At 53.2% G+C, this 13,512-nt stretch overlaps 6 protein-coding genes across 10 annotated transcripts; 4 read left to right on the top strand and 2 right to left on the bottom strand.

Moving 5' to 3' along the window:
- The first annotated feature begins 441 nt into the window (after positions 1-441).
- Positions 442-4,920, top strand: H257_00442 (hypothetical protein). Its single transcript, XM_009823142.1, has 9 exons — positions 442-867; positions 924-1,645; positions 1,778-1,895; positions 2,444-2,606; positions 2,733-2,827; positions 2,889-3,025; positions 3,086-3,287; positions 3,331-4,009; positions 4,097-4,920. The coding sequence occupies exons 1-9, from the start codon at positions 449-451 to the stop codon at positions 4,709-4,711; spliced, it is 3,150 nt and encodes a 1,049-aa protein (XP_009821444.1). The 5' UTR covers positions 442-448; the 3' UTR covers positions 4,712-4,920.
- H257_00441 (hypothetical protein) lies at positions 4,029-5,984 on the bottom strand (the record flags this gene model as incomplete). Of its 3 annotated transcripts, none has more annotated exons than XM_009823140.1 (5): positions 4,029-4,876; positions 4,964-5,363; positions 5,420-5,534; positions 5,588-5,842; positions 5,904-5,984. In XM_009823140.1, coding segments are annotated over 5 exons (998 nt in total), but the record flags the coding sequence as incomplete, so codon positions are not given. The 3 variants fall into 3 exon arrangements, with proteins under 3 accessions (XP_009821442.1, XP_009821443.1, XP_009821441.1); XM_009823141.1 differs by having other exon boundaries at positions 4,704-4,895; positions 5,414-5,534; positions 5,904-5,982; XM_009823139.1 differs by having other exon boundaries at positions 4,704-4,876; positions 5,414-5,534; positions 5,904-5,982.
- A 149-nt stretch (positions 5,985-6,133) lies between these two features.
- H257_00440 (UDP-3-O-[3-hydroxymyristoyl] glucosamine N-acyltransferase) lies at positions 6,134-7,401 on the top strand. Of its 3 annotated transcripts, XM_009823137.1 has the most exons (8): positions 6,134-6,272; positions 6,325-6,400; positions 6,450-6,523; positions 6,579-6,670; positions 6,716-6,788; positions 6,836-6,902; positions 6,953-7,087; positions 7,165-7,401. In XM_009823137.1, exons 1-8 carry the CDS (start codon positions 6,162-6,164, stop codon positions 7,257-7,259), a joined length of 723 nt encoding a protein of 240 aa, XP_009821439.1. In that variant the 5' UTR covers positions 6,134-6,161; the 3' UTR covers positions 7,260-7,401. The 3 variants fall into 3 exon arrangements, with proteins under 3 accessions (XP_009821439.1, XP_009821438.1, XP_009821440.1); XM_009823136.1 differs by having other exon boundaries at positions 6,579-6,788; XM_009823138.1 differs by having other exon boundaries at positions 6,579-6,788; positions 6,836-7,087.
- A 767-nt stretch (positions 7,402-8,168) lies between these two features.
- H257_00439 (hypothetical protein) lies at positions 8,169-9,539 on the top strand. The gene is made up of 4 exons (XM_009823135.1): positions 8,169-8,640; positions 8,706-8,765; positions 8,909-9,052; positions 9,104-9,539. The coding sequence occupies exons 1-4, from the start codon at positions 8,202-8,204 to the stop codon at positions 9,271-9,273; spliced, it is 813 nt and encodes a 270-aa protein (XP_009821437.1). The 5' UTR covers positions 8,169-8,201; the 3' UTR covers positions 9,274-9,539.
- A 97-nt stretch (positions 9,540-9,636) lies between these two features.
- H257_00438 (RNA 3'-phosphate cyclase) lies at positions 9,637-11,952 on the bottom strand. The gene has a single exon (XM_009823134.1). It carries the CDS (start codon positions 11,929-11,931, stop codon positions 9,913-9,915), a length of 2,019 nt encoding a protein of 672 aa, XP_009821436.1. The 5' UTR covers positions 11,932-11,952; the 3' UTR covers positions 9,637-9,912.
- Positions 11,953-12,107: 155 nt separating this feature from the next.
- On the top strand, positions 12,108-13,487 carry H257_00437 (hypothetical protein; the record flags this gene model as incomplete). The annotated part of the gene is made up of 3 exons (XM_009823133.1): positions 12,108-12,812; positions 12,866-13,398; positions 13,445-13,487. 3 exons carry the CDS (start codon positions 12,108-12,110, stop codon positions 13,485-13,487), a joined length of 1,281 nt encoding a protein of 426 aa, XP_009821435.1.
- Positions 13,488-13,512: the final 25 nt, after the last annotated feature.

Raw genomic sequence — 13,512 nt, 5'->3', positions numbered from 1 at the left:
GCGGATCACGTGAACTAGGTGAGGGTGCGTCCCCCGCCCAGGACGCGTTCTCAAGGCAATTAATTCCAAACACGTTTCCGGTGTACAGTGTATTCGCGGTAGAGTTCATAGGGCTGTGGAATACTAGTAATTGAATTTCCTAGGTAGACAAGTCATATATCCCTTCCTGAGCAGTGCGCATGGCTGCCGACGACAACTTATTGTGTTGGTCCAAGCACCAACTGTCGCGAGGATGATCCATGGATGTGTACAGTAAGTATATACTATTAATAGTGTATGCACGCAATCCAAATAAAACGGCAAATTCCCTTCGCAAACGTACCTTTTTATTTTTGTACTGAGTATTCAGAGTATGTTGAGATACGTACTTTAAAGAAGGGCTTCGACGTTTTTTAATTCGTGCTGGTCATCGGTATCCGGAGAATTCGATCTTGCGGTATTGTGCAAAATGAGTTCGTCGTCGCCGGCAACGGACGTGCTGGCATCCCTCACAGGGTTCTACAATGTATCGTTCCCGATTGTGATGACAGTAGTCGTCGTGCTTGGAAGTCTGAGCGGGCTGTACATCTGGGTCGCGTCGCGTCAAGTCCGTCGTCCCAAGAAACACGCGACAACCGTCGACGAATCCGCGCAACCGTCAACGCCGTTGGGCCGCCACATGCGCCGAATGCATTCGTTCAACGAAGCCGATTTGGAGATTGAGGTGAAGAAGCAGAGCAAGAAAGACGCGGACGAACAAGCGGAAGAAGGCGGCGACAAATGGACCGAGACCCAAGGATGGAGTACCCATCAGTTGGAGATGTTCAAGGTGCTGCGTCAAAAGTTCTTTTCCACGTCCGACAGCAAATTCGTCGGCGAACTCATTGGGTAAGTGTGTGTGTGCATGTACCCGCCTCCCTATCGTCCATCATCATGTCATGTAGGAACGTGCAAGTGCTGACGTTCCACCAGGGCGACGTGATCTTCCATCGCCGCGAGTACGATGGGTCACTTCTCTTCGTATCATCTGGTAGTGTGTCATTGACAGCATTCCACGAAGACAGATCATTCGTCCACACGATCAAAACGCACGAAGGTGTGACGTCGACGTCGGCCATCCTCCGCGGAGTCATGGAGGACGAGGTCGATGCCATGGAGATGCAAGCGGTGGCGGCGGAAACCCCGACGCTCGTGCTTCGCATTGGCGTGGACAAACTCAAGTCCACCGTCTCCAAGTATCCCCAAATCGCCATCTTCCTCGCGCACCTGTCGCTTTCGCAGCTCGAGCGCATCACAATGCGATCGCTCGTCGATTACTTTGGCTACCTGGACGACCTGTTCATCCCCAAGACGTACTTCGACGTGCGGACGGACGACGCCGCCGCCGTCCGGGCGATTTCCACGGCGCTGGGTCTCGACTTTGCCGAGTCGCACGCCCGATTTGCCCACGCGACGCAAATCCGCTCCCTGGCGGACGGGTGTCTGGTGGAAACGCCGTCGGACGAGGGCGACGGTGTCGCAGACGTGTACTTTGTGCTCGAAGGCGCGGTCTCGGTGGACATTTTGCTCTGCCATCAAAGCAGCAGCGAAGACCAGTTCGTGACCTTGTACACTGTTCCACCAGGGTGCTGCCTTGGCATGGCTTCCGCCATTGTCGGCAACACAGGTAATATATACAACGCATCCTGCATTATTGTGTATTGAGGCGGATACGTCTTGAAAGAGTTTGCATGGCTGTATAGATTTATATATATATATATATATATATATATTTACATGGTTTTACATGTTAACATAGGATTGCTCAAAGCTCGATCCGTCGTGCATGCAAAAGCCGTGGGGCGCACACGGGTCGTCCAATTGAATGGCGAAGTGTTTCGAACGCTATTGCAATCCCATCCCGCCTTTTTCAATCGGTATATATATAGATATATATACAAGTCTTTCTACTTCTACGTAATACATAATATATACATGTATTTCTACGTATAATATATATATATATATATTCTACAAATAGTTATATATACACACTTCAATACTAATGCGCTCGTTTGGAGCTTGATGAGGGCTCCTATGGACTAACTAGTATTGGACATTACGATCCCGTTTCACAAATATACTTGTATCTCTACAAATACATACTGTATATACACACGACAATGTTAATTGTTCATTTTGGAGCTCAACCCTATTATTGAACTGACAGAACTCCAAAAATGTATAGAAGAATCGGCAGAAGAATTTAGCCAATCAGATTCCAGGAAATCATCAGTTCAACCAATCAACAGATAATTAGTGTGATGGGGCATTTCGCTGGCGTATTTTTATATACAAAATTCAGTACGAAAAATCAATCGATGGATTTGGCAAATCAGCACAAAAGTCCAAATTTTGGCTGAAAGGACAATATATATTGGTTCTTTTGCGATCTCCCATATGACTTCAATCTTGCCATTCGTAGCTGTGTGCAGACTGTGGTGCGGCAATATGGGTCGCAAGTAGCCCTACTGGACAATTTCTTCGAGTGGGTGCATGTGGACAGCGGCAACGCCGTGTATCACGTCGGCGACGCGTCCGATTCCATGTACACGCTGCTCACGGGACGCTTGCGTGAAGTTCACAACGTACGACAACCAACGTAGAAATACAGGGAATGAATATATACCTGCGAAATATATATAATATATCTAAGAGGTATCTTTGTGAGAATGAATATTGGTGCTCAAGAGTTCGTTGTATGTGTGGTGTAGCAAGCCAGCAGCACGGGCAAGGTCGTCAAGCACACGAGAGAGCTCGTCAAGGGCGCGACGTTGGGGGCCATGGACTTGCTCGCGTCGAGTAAGCGGTATGCTGTCTACGTTTGTGCCCCTCTCTGTGACGTGGTTGGTGTATGTGACGGTGTACAGGGCGTCGACGGTGTATGCCATTCGAGACTGCCAGCTGTCGAAAATGCCGCGGGTGGTGTTGGAGTACATGCTGCGTGCGCAACCGCAAGTGTTGATTCACTTTACCCGCGAAATGGCCATTCACAACACCGACAAAAGTACGCTATATATATATGTATCCTTGGTGGCGAGACCATGCGACACTGATCACGTGTCAGGCGACAGCGAGTTTGTGTCGAATTTGGCAACGCGATCGCCCATGGAGTTACCTGTGACAACGATCGCCGTGCTCGGCGGAACCAACGGCATCGACGTGCACGAGTTCACGACGGCGCTGCACAAGGCCCTGCATACGATTGCAACGACCGAAGTCGTGTCGTCCAAGAAGGCGGCGCTGCATTTTCGCGGCCAGTGTCGCAGGCAAGTCTTCCCTCGTCACAGATCTCGGTTTGAACGTGTGTAGTCTGGGCATGTCGGCGTGGCTGGCGGAGATGGAAAGCTCGCACCAATTGGTCGTGCTCGAGGCAGACGTAGGACTGACGCCATGGACCAAGCTGTGCATCCGCCAGGCCGACCACATCCTGCTCGTGTGCAAAGACACGGACCACGAGCTCGACCTGAACGACCTGAACGCGTTGCTCCATCAAGCGTATACGATCAAGAACGTCGAAGTCAACATCGTGCGCATGAAATCGACGCAGGCCAACGTGGCCACCGCCATGCCGCCGTTTCATCAGCTCGAGTACGTCAACTACTTCCACAATATCCGAGTGCCGCTGCAGGATAACCCGAACGACTTGCTGCGTGTGGCGCGTCGGTTGACGGGGCGGTCCATCGGTCTTGTGCTCGGCGGCGGCGGCGCCCGCGGCCTCGCGCACATTGGCATCCTCAAGGCGCTGGAAGAGTGTGGCCTCGACGTGGACGTAGTCGGCGGCACGAGCATGGGCGCGTTCATCGCGGCGCTATACGCCCAGCACCCCAAGGACCTGGCGCGCGTCGTCCAGCACGCCAAGCGCTTCTCCAACAAAGCTGCGAGCAAAATCGCCAAGTTGTGGGAACTCACGCTGCCGATCGCATCCTGGTTTGACGGTTCAGGGTTCAACGCTGGACTGCAGCTCGAGTTTGGCGCAACGCGCATCGAGGTACAAAAACTCGTTTTAGTGTACATTATGCATTGAAGGGGGGGGGTATGAGTATGGGATGTCGATGAGCTGAAGAATGGCGTGTAGGACTTGGTGCTGAATTTCTTTTGCATTTCCACCGACATTGTCAAGAAATGCACGGGGGTGCATCGCGCGGGCACGCTGTGGCGATACGTGCGCGCGTCCATGTCGTTGCAGGGGTACTTACCGCCGATTTCCGAGCCGAATGGATCGCTCTTGCTGGATGGCGGGTACGTGAACAACCTCCCCGCGGACGTGATGAAAGAGGAAGGTGTCAAGATCGTGTTTGCCGTCGACGTTGGCCGCGATACTACGCGCGAGTACTTTCATTATGGCGACTCGCTGTCGGGGTGGTGGGTATTTTGGAATAAGGTCAACCCGTTCGCGCCCACGGTGCAAGTGCCGTCCATGGGCGAGATCACCGACGCCCTTGCGTACGCTGCGTTCTACCAAAACAAGGATTACGTCATCAACCACTACGTGGACCTGTTCTTCAAGCCCCCGGTCCAGGACATCGGCACCCTAGACTTTGACAAGCTTGAGCTCACAGTGCAGATTGGGTACGACTATGCACTTCCCAAGATCCGCGACTGGATGAAGAAGAACCCGCACTTGATTACGCATCTTCGCAAACATCCCCCCCAAGCCCCCAAACCACATCGAAGCACTGCCATGCGATAAGTGAGTTACTATGTATCGTTAACGAGTTGGAACCGGATACGGCAAGATAGCGCTAATGAACCCTGCGATGAGGTTCTCCACGGCTCGATCGACCATGCGATGTCTCGTTGCCACGGTGGCGGACCCAATGTGCGGCACGACAATGCAGTTGGGCAGGTCGTACAGCTAGGTTTAATACAGTATACTTGTCAATGTTATGAGAAAGAGCATTGTTGGGGGCAATGGAGGTAGAAGATAGACAGGCACACGTACGCGGTGGTCGAGGGGCAACGGTTCAGGCACCGTGACGTCCAGTGCGGCCGCGGCAATCTGGCCGCTGGCCAAGGCATGCGCGAGAGCCTCTTGGTCGACGATGCCTCCCCTGGCGGTGTTAATGAGCACCGCATGTGGCTGCATGAGCGCAAAACACGACGCGTTGAGCATGCATGTCGTGGCTTCGTTGAGCGGCGAATGGATGGACACGACGTCGCTGGTCCGGAGAAGCGTCTCCAGGTCCACAAACTCGGCGTCTACGTCGTTGGGCTTTTCGCGAGGCCCCGTGTACAGAATGCGACAGTTAAATCCGCGATGCATGAAGCGGGCGTACGTACGCCCGATTTCGCCCATGCCGATGATGCCAATAGTGTTCCTGGACACGTCTGTGCCGCAGAATCTAATGATTGCATTGAACATGCGAAAAACATGGAGAGAACAAGGACGGACTGGTACATTTGCACCACACCCCATTCGCCGTTGCGAGCTCCTGCGTAGCTCTCAAAGAGACGTCGCTTGGCCGCAAACGTCAACGCCACGGCGTGCTCGGCGGTAGACTCGTAAAGGCACCCTGATGTATATATGTTGTAAGTGACATAGAAAGGTCACGGTGATGACATGTACCAGGCGTGTGCCCTACAAGGATCCCTCGATCGCGACAGCTCCTGACGTCGATGTGGTCGAACCCCACAGAGATCGTCGAGACGACCTTGAGCGACGAACCAGCACTGTCGAGAACGTTGGATTCGATCTTGTCTGAGATCATGCAGATGATTCCAGCACAGCCCTTCGCGCGTGCCTCCAGGTCACCTGGAGGAATCGCTGTTGTACTCTGTTCAAAGCAGTCGACTTCAATCCAAGGATGTTGGGCAAGCTTTTCTGTTCACATCACGGAGAGGAGTAAGCTAGTCACGTTGCATGAGCCACCTAGCCGACTTACCTAGCAGGTATGGGTTGTGCCTGGTCACAAGCACCTTGTGCGTAGTCTGCTCGGACTGCATCGTGCGTCGTCGAATCATACACTTCTTTCGGAATATCTCACCATTCAATATATGCGAGTTATCGTTCATAATTAGGTTATTTATGTAGTACAGTACTAGTAGTAATTGGTGAGAAACAACTATTTCGTACACCTCCAGGAAAATGTACTAACTTACGTAGTGCTCTGAATTGTAGTAGGATTTTAGTGGCGAAAACGATGCGGCGACGATTCTCCAAGGCGGTAGCGCAAGTGTTTGTCCATCCCAGTGCGAAAGTAGATGCGTCAGCGACGCTATCGCCGTTTGCTGTGGTGGAAGCCAATGCCATTGTAGGCTGGAACCACTCCTTGGATATCTGTGTAGCGATGACCTCTTGGGTAGATCCATGCCAATTGCATAGTCGGACCGGGAACTGTCGTTGGAGAACGCGTGGTCCTTGGCGAAAACAGCAACATTGGTATGCTGAGAAAGTGAGTTTATTGCCTTCGCTCACCTTTCCAGCACAGGCAGCCATGTCACGTTAACAAACTGCATCGTGGGGAAGCGCACCGTCATCCATGCAGGCGCGCGCATCGGCCAGGTGCACATGACGACCACGTCATGTCGATTAACAGACGCGGAATGGTTGCTACTAGGACGGATTCGGCTTTCTCTTGAATGACACTGGCGAACATGCAAAGAAACCCCAGACGCTCCTCGTGGAAATCCACGACGACGTCGAGATCGGGTCCCATTCCATCCTCCTTCAGGGTTTCGCTCACGCAAAGCGTAGGGCCAACACCACCATCGACCGCGGCAGTTGGCGCAACACGATCATTGGAGTCGGCACGAAGATGGACAACCTGGTATGCCATATCCACGTGGCTTGTTGCACCCTTCATGGGGTCGGTAGATTCAAATCGGACACAACGTGCACATTGGTCAAGGATGCGTGCTGGCCGCGCAAACGGGGATCGCTGGTATCCCTTGAACGATGTCGCATGGAATCGATGGTGTTGCCTGGATGTAGGAAGCACCACGTTGGGCAATCGAGTGTACGTCGGAGGCCAAGTGGGCATCACGCAGCACTTGACCATTGGGGACAACGTCCGCATTGCAGCCAAGAGCGGCGTCATGCACAACTTGCCGTCCAACGCCACGTACGGTAAGGTGTCTAGCCAGTACACTTGTAATGGTGTTGTGAATCGCTGCTGAATGCATTAAACACGTGAATGGGCGCAGGGGGCGTGCCAGCGATGCCAATCATGCAATATCGCCGCCTCTTGGCACTTCACCGCGAAAGTTCTGCGAAGAAATCGCCGCCTCCATCAACTTAAAAGCTGGATACATGCGAAGACTACTTTCTGTGCGTTGCATGCACTTGGACCAATGAAATCCCAATCGAGGACAAATGCACTATATCGTTTGCTACATTAAAGCATGCTAGTAGTATTCTACCGTTGACGGATTTGGCTAGCATTTGATATGGGCACTTGCGATCTCACATGTCCATACCATGGTACTGAATTTTAAATCTCCAAGTCTCACACACTGCTACATGTTCCGACTACGCGGGCACATAGATTCGAAGTAGAATTGTCCATTTAGTTACCCCAAATTGGTTGACTCTTGTGCTGATTCGCCAAATCTATCGATCGATTCGTTGTCCTGACTTTTGTATGTAAAGTTTGTCCAGTATCACACTAATTTCAGTCACATACTAATCCGGATAAACATTATCCGGAGTTTTGGTATTTGTCGAAGTATACATTGCTGCTACAGTAGCTGAGTAGGCCTGCGCCATTCCTTCGCTCCATTCATATTCATGCGAGTGTTCTGCAAAAGCGGTCCCTTGATTTGATCTCAGTAGTACTCCCGGTAGTACTGTAGTGGTTTCATCCAAGCCATTTTGTCCGGATAAACGTTGTTCGCGCATGCGCCTGTAGAACAAAACCTCCAGTACAGTACTGATGCATCCATCGTTCGTAGTCGACTATTTGTGCAAGGAAGGAAGGGATTTGTGTCTACATAAAGGAGCGAAATGAAGGCAAATGCACCATTCTGTCAGTGCAACCTCTATGTAGTGCGTGAAGGAGCTCCATGTGACCATCCAGTTGTTGCGATTCTTGAGGACGACTATTCAGTCAGATTCCATGGTAAAGTTTGGAGGCCAACGATTGGCTGCTGTGAAACTCGATGGTGTCGTATCTTGATTAATTTGAAGAGGTTTTTCTTCTGACTGTTGGTTTGTGGTCGCAGGGAGAACTGAAACAACGAAGATGGCGGACAGTGGCCACCACGACCAGTCCGTTCCCTGGACGGAGCACACGGCTCCCGATGGACGCAAGTACTACTACAATGCGCAGACCGGCGAATCCACGTGGGACCGACCTGCCGAGCTGAACACTGGCGGCGTGCAACATACTGCGGTTCCCACCGCTGCCGCTGCTGTGGTGAACCAACAAGTTCGCCAACAACAGCAAAGCCTCGGCCAAGTGGCCAACCCCCAAGCCCAACAAGGTGTTCCAGTCGCTGCTGGCATTGGCGCTGCGGGCCAACAACCTCAACAACAGCAACCGTACGGCGGTCAGCCTCAACAGTTCATTCAAGGCGGTGCTGCGTACGGGGCGCAAGGATACCCACAGCCGTATGGAGCTCCCATGGGCTACCCTCCGTATGCGCAAGGTGGATACATGTATCCTTATCCTCAGCCTTATGGTACGACATCCATTGCTACCTTTTCCTGCTCGACATTCTCAAAGTGCTCATCGTCAAACTTGCAGGATACGCGCCGCAAGTCGCGGGTCCAGGTCCTCCCATTCAAACGACGGAAAGTGGACAAGGTACATTACATCTACTCCACACGATGCCTCGCGGTCGTCGAAAGGAGATGACGCTCCGCCGTCATCCTCTGTCGTCGATCGTCGTGGCATTGTGCGGCTCCATGATTCCCTTCATGTTGTATAACTATATGTGTGATTGCCAGGGCCCCCTGGATGCAATTTATTCGTGTTTCATATTCCAAATGATATGACCAACCAGGACCTGTTCAACTACTTTCAAACGTTCGGCAACGTCATTTCCGCCCGCATCATGGTCGAGAAAGAGTCTGGCCGTTCGCGCGGGTTTGGTATGTCATCGTGACACCTTATGACTTGATCACGTCACATAATGTTGGCAGGGTTTGTCAGCTACGACAACGCGCCGTCTGCGGATGCCGCCATCAAAGGCATGAACGGGTTCCAAGTCGGCCGAAAACGCCTGAAGGTGCAGCACAAGAAGGAAAAGGGAAGCGGTGGGGGGTTGTACGACGACGACCTGGACGAACAAGCGTCAGTGGCACCCCAGTAAACGAGTCTTGCATGCCTCGGGCGAAGCATATCGCATGGAGTGGATGCGGCAGTGGCGTTGGTTTTGATTTGCATCTTGCATTGCGGGCCGGAGGTTCCTGGTTCATGCGTCCTTCATATTGCCTAGTCTATATGCAACGCCGTTGTAGCGTCGCCCATAGTTGTAATTTCAACCGTGGTTGTCGTGCAAGTGTTGTTGATCTTCCAAACCACACCAATCGACCATTGGTGCAATATGCCTTGAGTGGATTTGCGATCGGTGCGTTGGCCCCACTGCTTTTCATGTTGTCGTGGACGTGCAGCCTTCTCGTGGGTGGTTGACAGACGACGAAATATTGAACCAAATATTCGAAATATTTATTGGGCAGAAATAACACGGGTGTGACCCTTTCGAAACTGTTGAAATCTTAGGAAATAAATACATTAATATTTCCACCCCAGTTATGGGATGGATGTCCAATCCCGCAAAGCTTGACTTGGTTCTGGTGCTTCCAAGCGACTTATGTCAACAAGCATATCTACCTTGGTATATTCTGGTGCACCATCGTTAACGTGGATGTGCTCTCTCTATACAGACAGTACTTTATTATTCAAGCGACTTTTGTACAAATAAATTTATGTGTCGCACAACTTGCGTAGGTTATGCCAACGGGTGAGTGTTGTAGCCTACACCATGACATGTGATGAGTCGACTCTTGGGGGCGTCGTCGACTTGAAACCGTGCGCCAGTGATCAATTCAAGGACGTAGATCGCAGCTTCCACGTGCTGGCTGGCGGCCTGCCGAGGGATGCGCAGTCTCGACGTGCCTGCTGCCATAGCCATGTACACGAGCACATTGTCGGCCAAGTGCTCGTCCACGCACGCTTCGCCATCCCACACGCGCCCTAGCTCCGCCACCACATCCGCCACGGCTGCCTCTACTGACTTTGCTGGGCATCCGCCTGCCGTCAAGAGATTGCCGTGTTCCAACGACATCGTCACATGCACAAACAAGGTGGTCCCCTTTTTGGTCCTCAGGCTGGCGTCCACCACTACCTCGTCAGTCCATTCCACGTGGCTGCCAACACCAAACGCAAATCGAAATGCCTTGCGCAGGGCCAGGACAGCGTCGTGGCCGTCCGTTTCGGCGGCGCATGTGACGCGGCATGAGACATGGTGCACCACGCGGGACGGCGTGTCCACCACCAACGGACGCAACGGTAACGTCACACTTCGACAAGTCACGGTGACATTCCCCCCTCCACAGGGCACGAACCCGCGACGAGTCATCGTGATGCCAACATGCACCCCCATGCGATCCAAGACGGGGGCTAGTCCAAGCTGCATCCAATCGACGGTCGGGGCGAACGAGCTGTGGGTGCCGCCTACCAACGTCAGCTCGACGGCATTGCGTTGGGAACTTAACACTAGGAGGGGCAGCACCCCCTGCAGCACCAACGTCACGGCCCCCGCCGTGTCCATGGCGGCGTGAAAGGCGGAGCCGTTCAGGACAACAGGTCCACTGGTCGACGACTCGTCGTGCACCAGCTGCGCCCGCGTCGACCGCAAGTGGAGACCGTGCAGCGTCCACGTCTGACCCATCGACTTCAACAGCGTAAGCCCGCACAAGTGCTGGTTGGCGAGGCCAGGCTTGGGTCGTCCTGCACGGATGCTGTGGATATCAATGTTCTTACGGAGCAACGCAGCCAAGGGAAACGCGAGTCGGAGGATCTGGCCGCCGCCTTCCAGCGTCGAACCGTCCACAGAGATGACATCCCCCTTCAAAGAAGGGGCAAGGGGGGCCGGGGGCGGTTGAGACGACTGAGGAGGGGCGAGGAAAGGTGGTGGCGGGTGGTTCAGGATGGTACTGTCCAGATGGAAGAAGCGCGTGGCGTTGGCTGTGGTGGCGGCCGCGATGTCGGCGGCAGGAAGGCCCATGCTGTCGGCAATGGTTTGGACGACGGCGTGGACGTGGTGGGGTTCGCATCGTTGTTTGGCTTGAGAAGGGTGCATGAATGGAGCATCCGTCTCGACCATCAGTTGACCTAATGGAATCAGCTTCACGGCTTGGCGCAGATCATACCCCCGGCGAGACATGCACACAAACCCCGTCAGTCCGATGGAGAAGCCCAACCGGACATATCTTTGGAGCTGAACTGCATTTCCAGTGAAGCAATGGACGACTACGTGGGATGCATGCAACAACCCGGTTTCGAGGAATGGAACTAGCACCGCGAGGAACTCGGCATGGGCATCACGTTCGTGGCAAAAGAGTGGCAAGCCGAGGTCGCATGCCAGCTGGATTTGCTGCCGAAACACGGCGATCTGAACATCACGAGGGGAAAAGTCGCGGTTGAAATCCAAGCCACACTCCCCCACTGCCACTACAACGTCGCGGTTTGCTTGAATGAGCGCCGCCTGTTTCACCGCAAAGTCGGGACTGGCGTCCTTGGCAGAATGTGGATGGATCCCTACTGTGCAGAAGAGGCGAGGGAGCGGGATGTTCTGGCGCGAGCGGATCGTTGCTATCGAGCGCTCGCTCAACTTGAGGTCGGTCCCAGTCGCAATAATTGTGTGCACGTTCTCGTCTGCACTGCGCTTGAGCACTCGCGGTAGGTCCTTTTGGAACTGTCTGTTGAGTAGGTTCACGCCAATATCAATCACAGTTCCAGTGGCCATCGCTGCTGTACAAAATTGCCAACAAATCTGAAAATGTCGTGACCATTACTAGTATTATAGCGCCACGGTGACCAGCACTCTCGTAATAATGCAAAGAAGTTTCCATAGGTTAAACTTGAGAGTGAAGGTTTCGTAAGGATTGGTAAACTGCCTGGGTTTTGTGTGATGATCGTGTGATGGACATCAATACCGCCAGCTTGGATGTTTTGCAAACGATTCCGGGCGTTGGACCGACACTCAGCAAGCGCATTGTCGCGAGCCGACCCTTCCACGAGCACGTGGAGCTGCTGGCAGTGCCAGGCATAGGCCCAAAACGATTCGCTATCCTTGGGCAACACTTGCTGCCATTGCCAGCCAAAGCGACAGGATCAAACACCCAAGATCGTCACACAAGCTTGTCACCCAAAGAGGCAGTGATTCCAGCATCTCGTTCGTCAGGAACTCGTCCGTCAAAGTCATACGACCTCCATAACACGACGTTTCCACTTGCATTGAACCATGCGTCGATCGAAATGTTGCAGCTCATTCGAGGCATCGGACCCGTCCTCGGCAGCCGCATCATCCATAGCCGCCCATTTGCCACTGTGGACGAACTGCAGTCGGTGCGTGGCATCAGTACGACGCTGTTGCAGTTCTTTCGCCAACACCTGACAGTGCTCCAATCCAATCCTGGTAGTGGCATCGTCATGTTGACTGCGCCATCCAACGCAACATGCTGCCTCGCCTCTGCATCGTTCTGTGAACGAGTTCCCAGATGTCCCAGCACCCCTCGGCTGCTCTTGGCTACGTGGAATATCCGCCACCTGTCCAAACATCGACCTACATCATCCTTGCATCGCATCGTGCATGTTATCTCGCGATTCGACGTTGTCGCCCTTCAGGTAGTCCGATCAACCATCTCTCAATGATCTATCTCACAGAGCGACATCTGCAGGAAGTCCGCGATGTCATGGTGGTGAAGCGGCTGTGCGCGCTCCTTCCTGGCTACACCTACGTCCTGAGTCCTCCACTTGGCACGACCACGACCGAGCATTTTTGCTACTTTTATCGCAAAAGCCTTGGTTTTCAAGCCACAGTCGTCGACTCGGACCATAAGTCCATGGCCCGCATGCCCTTTGTCGTGCAGTTTCGCGGGAATGGGCCGTCGTTCGTTCTTGTGAACGTTCACGTTGTGTTTGGGCGGCGCCATCGACGGTTGCGCGAGATTCAAACCCTCCACCGACTGTTGACCTCCCTCCGCGATTGCTCGTATGACTGCCACGTCATCTTACTCGGCGACTTCAACTTGCCCCCGTTTGACATTGGCCCTCTACTCGGGGGGTGGTACCCCCTTTTCAGACCCCCCGACACGACCACGATTTTCAACAACCTGTACGACAACATTTGGCTGCCGGACTCGATTTCAAAGGTGGCCCGTGGAGTCGTTCGCGTCGACCACGAGTTCTACCCCGACACCAAACACTACCCGTACACGTCCACCCGAGCCCTCAAAGCCCGAAGCCAGTGCAGCCAGGAGCTATCCGATCACTGCCCCGTGTTTTTTAGTCTTAGTATGACTGACTGTAAACATGCTCTTAATAG

This window comes from Aphanomyces astaci (assembly GCF_000520075.1).
Source record: "Aphanomyces astaci strain APO3 unplaced genomic scaffold supercont1.1, whole genome shotgun sequence".
NCBI lineage: Eukaryota > Oomycota > Saprolegniomycetes > Saprolegniales > Verrucalvaceae > Aphanomyces > Aphanomyces astaci.
The sequence above is the reverse complement of the archived record's forward strand: the minus strand, read 5'-3'. Positions and strand labels throughout refer to the sequence as shown.

Excerpts from the sequence above, each read along its gene's own strand:
- H257_00442 (XM_009823142.1), top strand. The coding sequence starts at position 449 with ATGAGTTCGTCGTCGCCGGCAACGGACGTGCTGGCATCCCTCACAGGG. Across the intron at positions 868-923 it reads TTCGTCGGCGAACTCATTGG|GAACGTGCAAGTGCTGACGT; the intron begins GTAAGTGTGTGT and ends CATGTCATGTAG. Across the intron at positions 2,607-2,732 it reads GCTTGCGTGAAGTTCACAAC|CAAGCCAGCAGCACGGGCAA; the intron begins GTACGACAACCA and ends TGTGTGGTGTAG.
- H257_00439 (XM_009823135.1), top strand. The coding sequence starts at position 8,202 with ATGGCGGACAGTGGCCACCACGACCAGTCCGTTCCCTGGACGGAGCAC. Across the intron at positions 8,641-8,705 it reads TCCTTATCCTCAGCCTTATG|GATACGCGCCGCAAGTCGCG; the intron begins GTACGACATCCA and ends TCAAACTTGCAG. Across the intron at positions 8,766-8,908 it reads AACGACGGAAAGTGGACAAG|GGCCCCCTGGATGCAATTTA; the intron begins GTACATTACATC and ends TGTGATTGCCAG.
- H257_00438 (XM_009823134.1), bottom strand. The coding sequence starts at position 11,931 with ATGGCCACTGGAACTGTGATTGATATTGGCGTGAACCTACTCAACAGA.
- H257_00440 (XM_009823136.1), top strand. The coding sequence starts at position 6,162 with ATGCGGCGACGATTCTCCAAGGCGGTAGCGCAAGTGTTTGTCCATCCC. Across the intron at positions 6,273-6,324 it reads TGGTGGAAGCCAATGCCATT|ATCCATGCCAATTGCATAGT; the intron begins GTAGGCTGGAAC and ends CCTCTTGGGTAG. Across the intron at positions 6,401-6,449 it reads TGGCGAAAACAGCAACATTG|GCAGCCATGTCACGTTAACA; the intron begins GTATGCTGAGAA and ends TTTCCAGCACAG.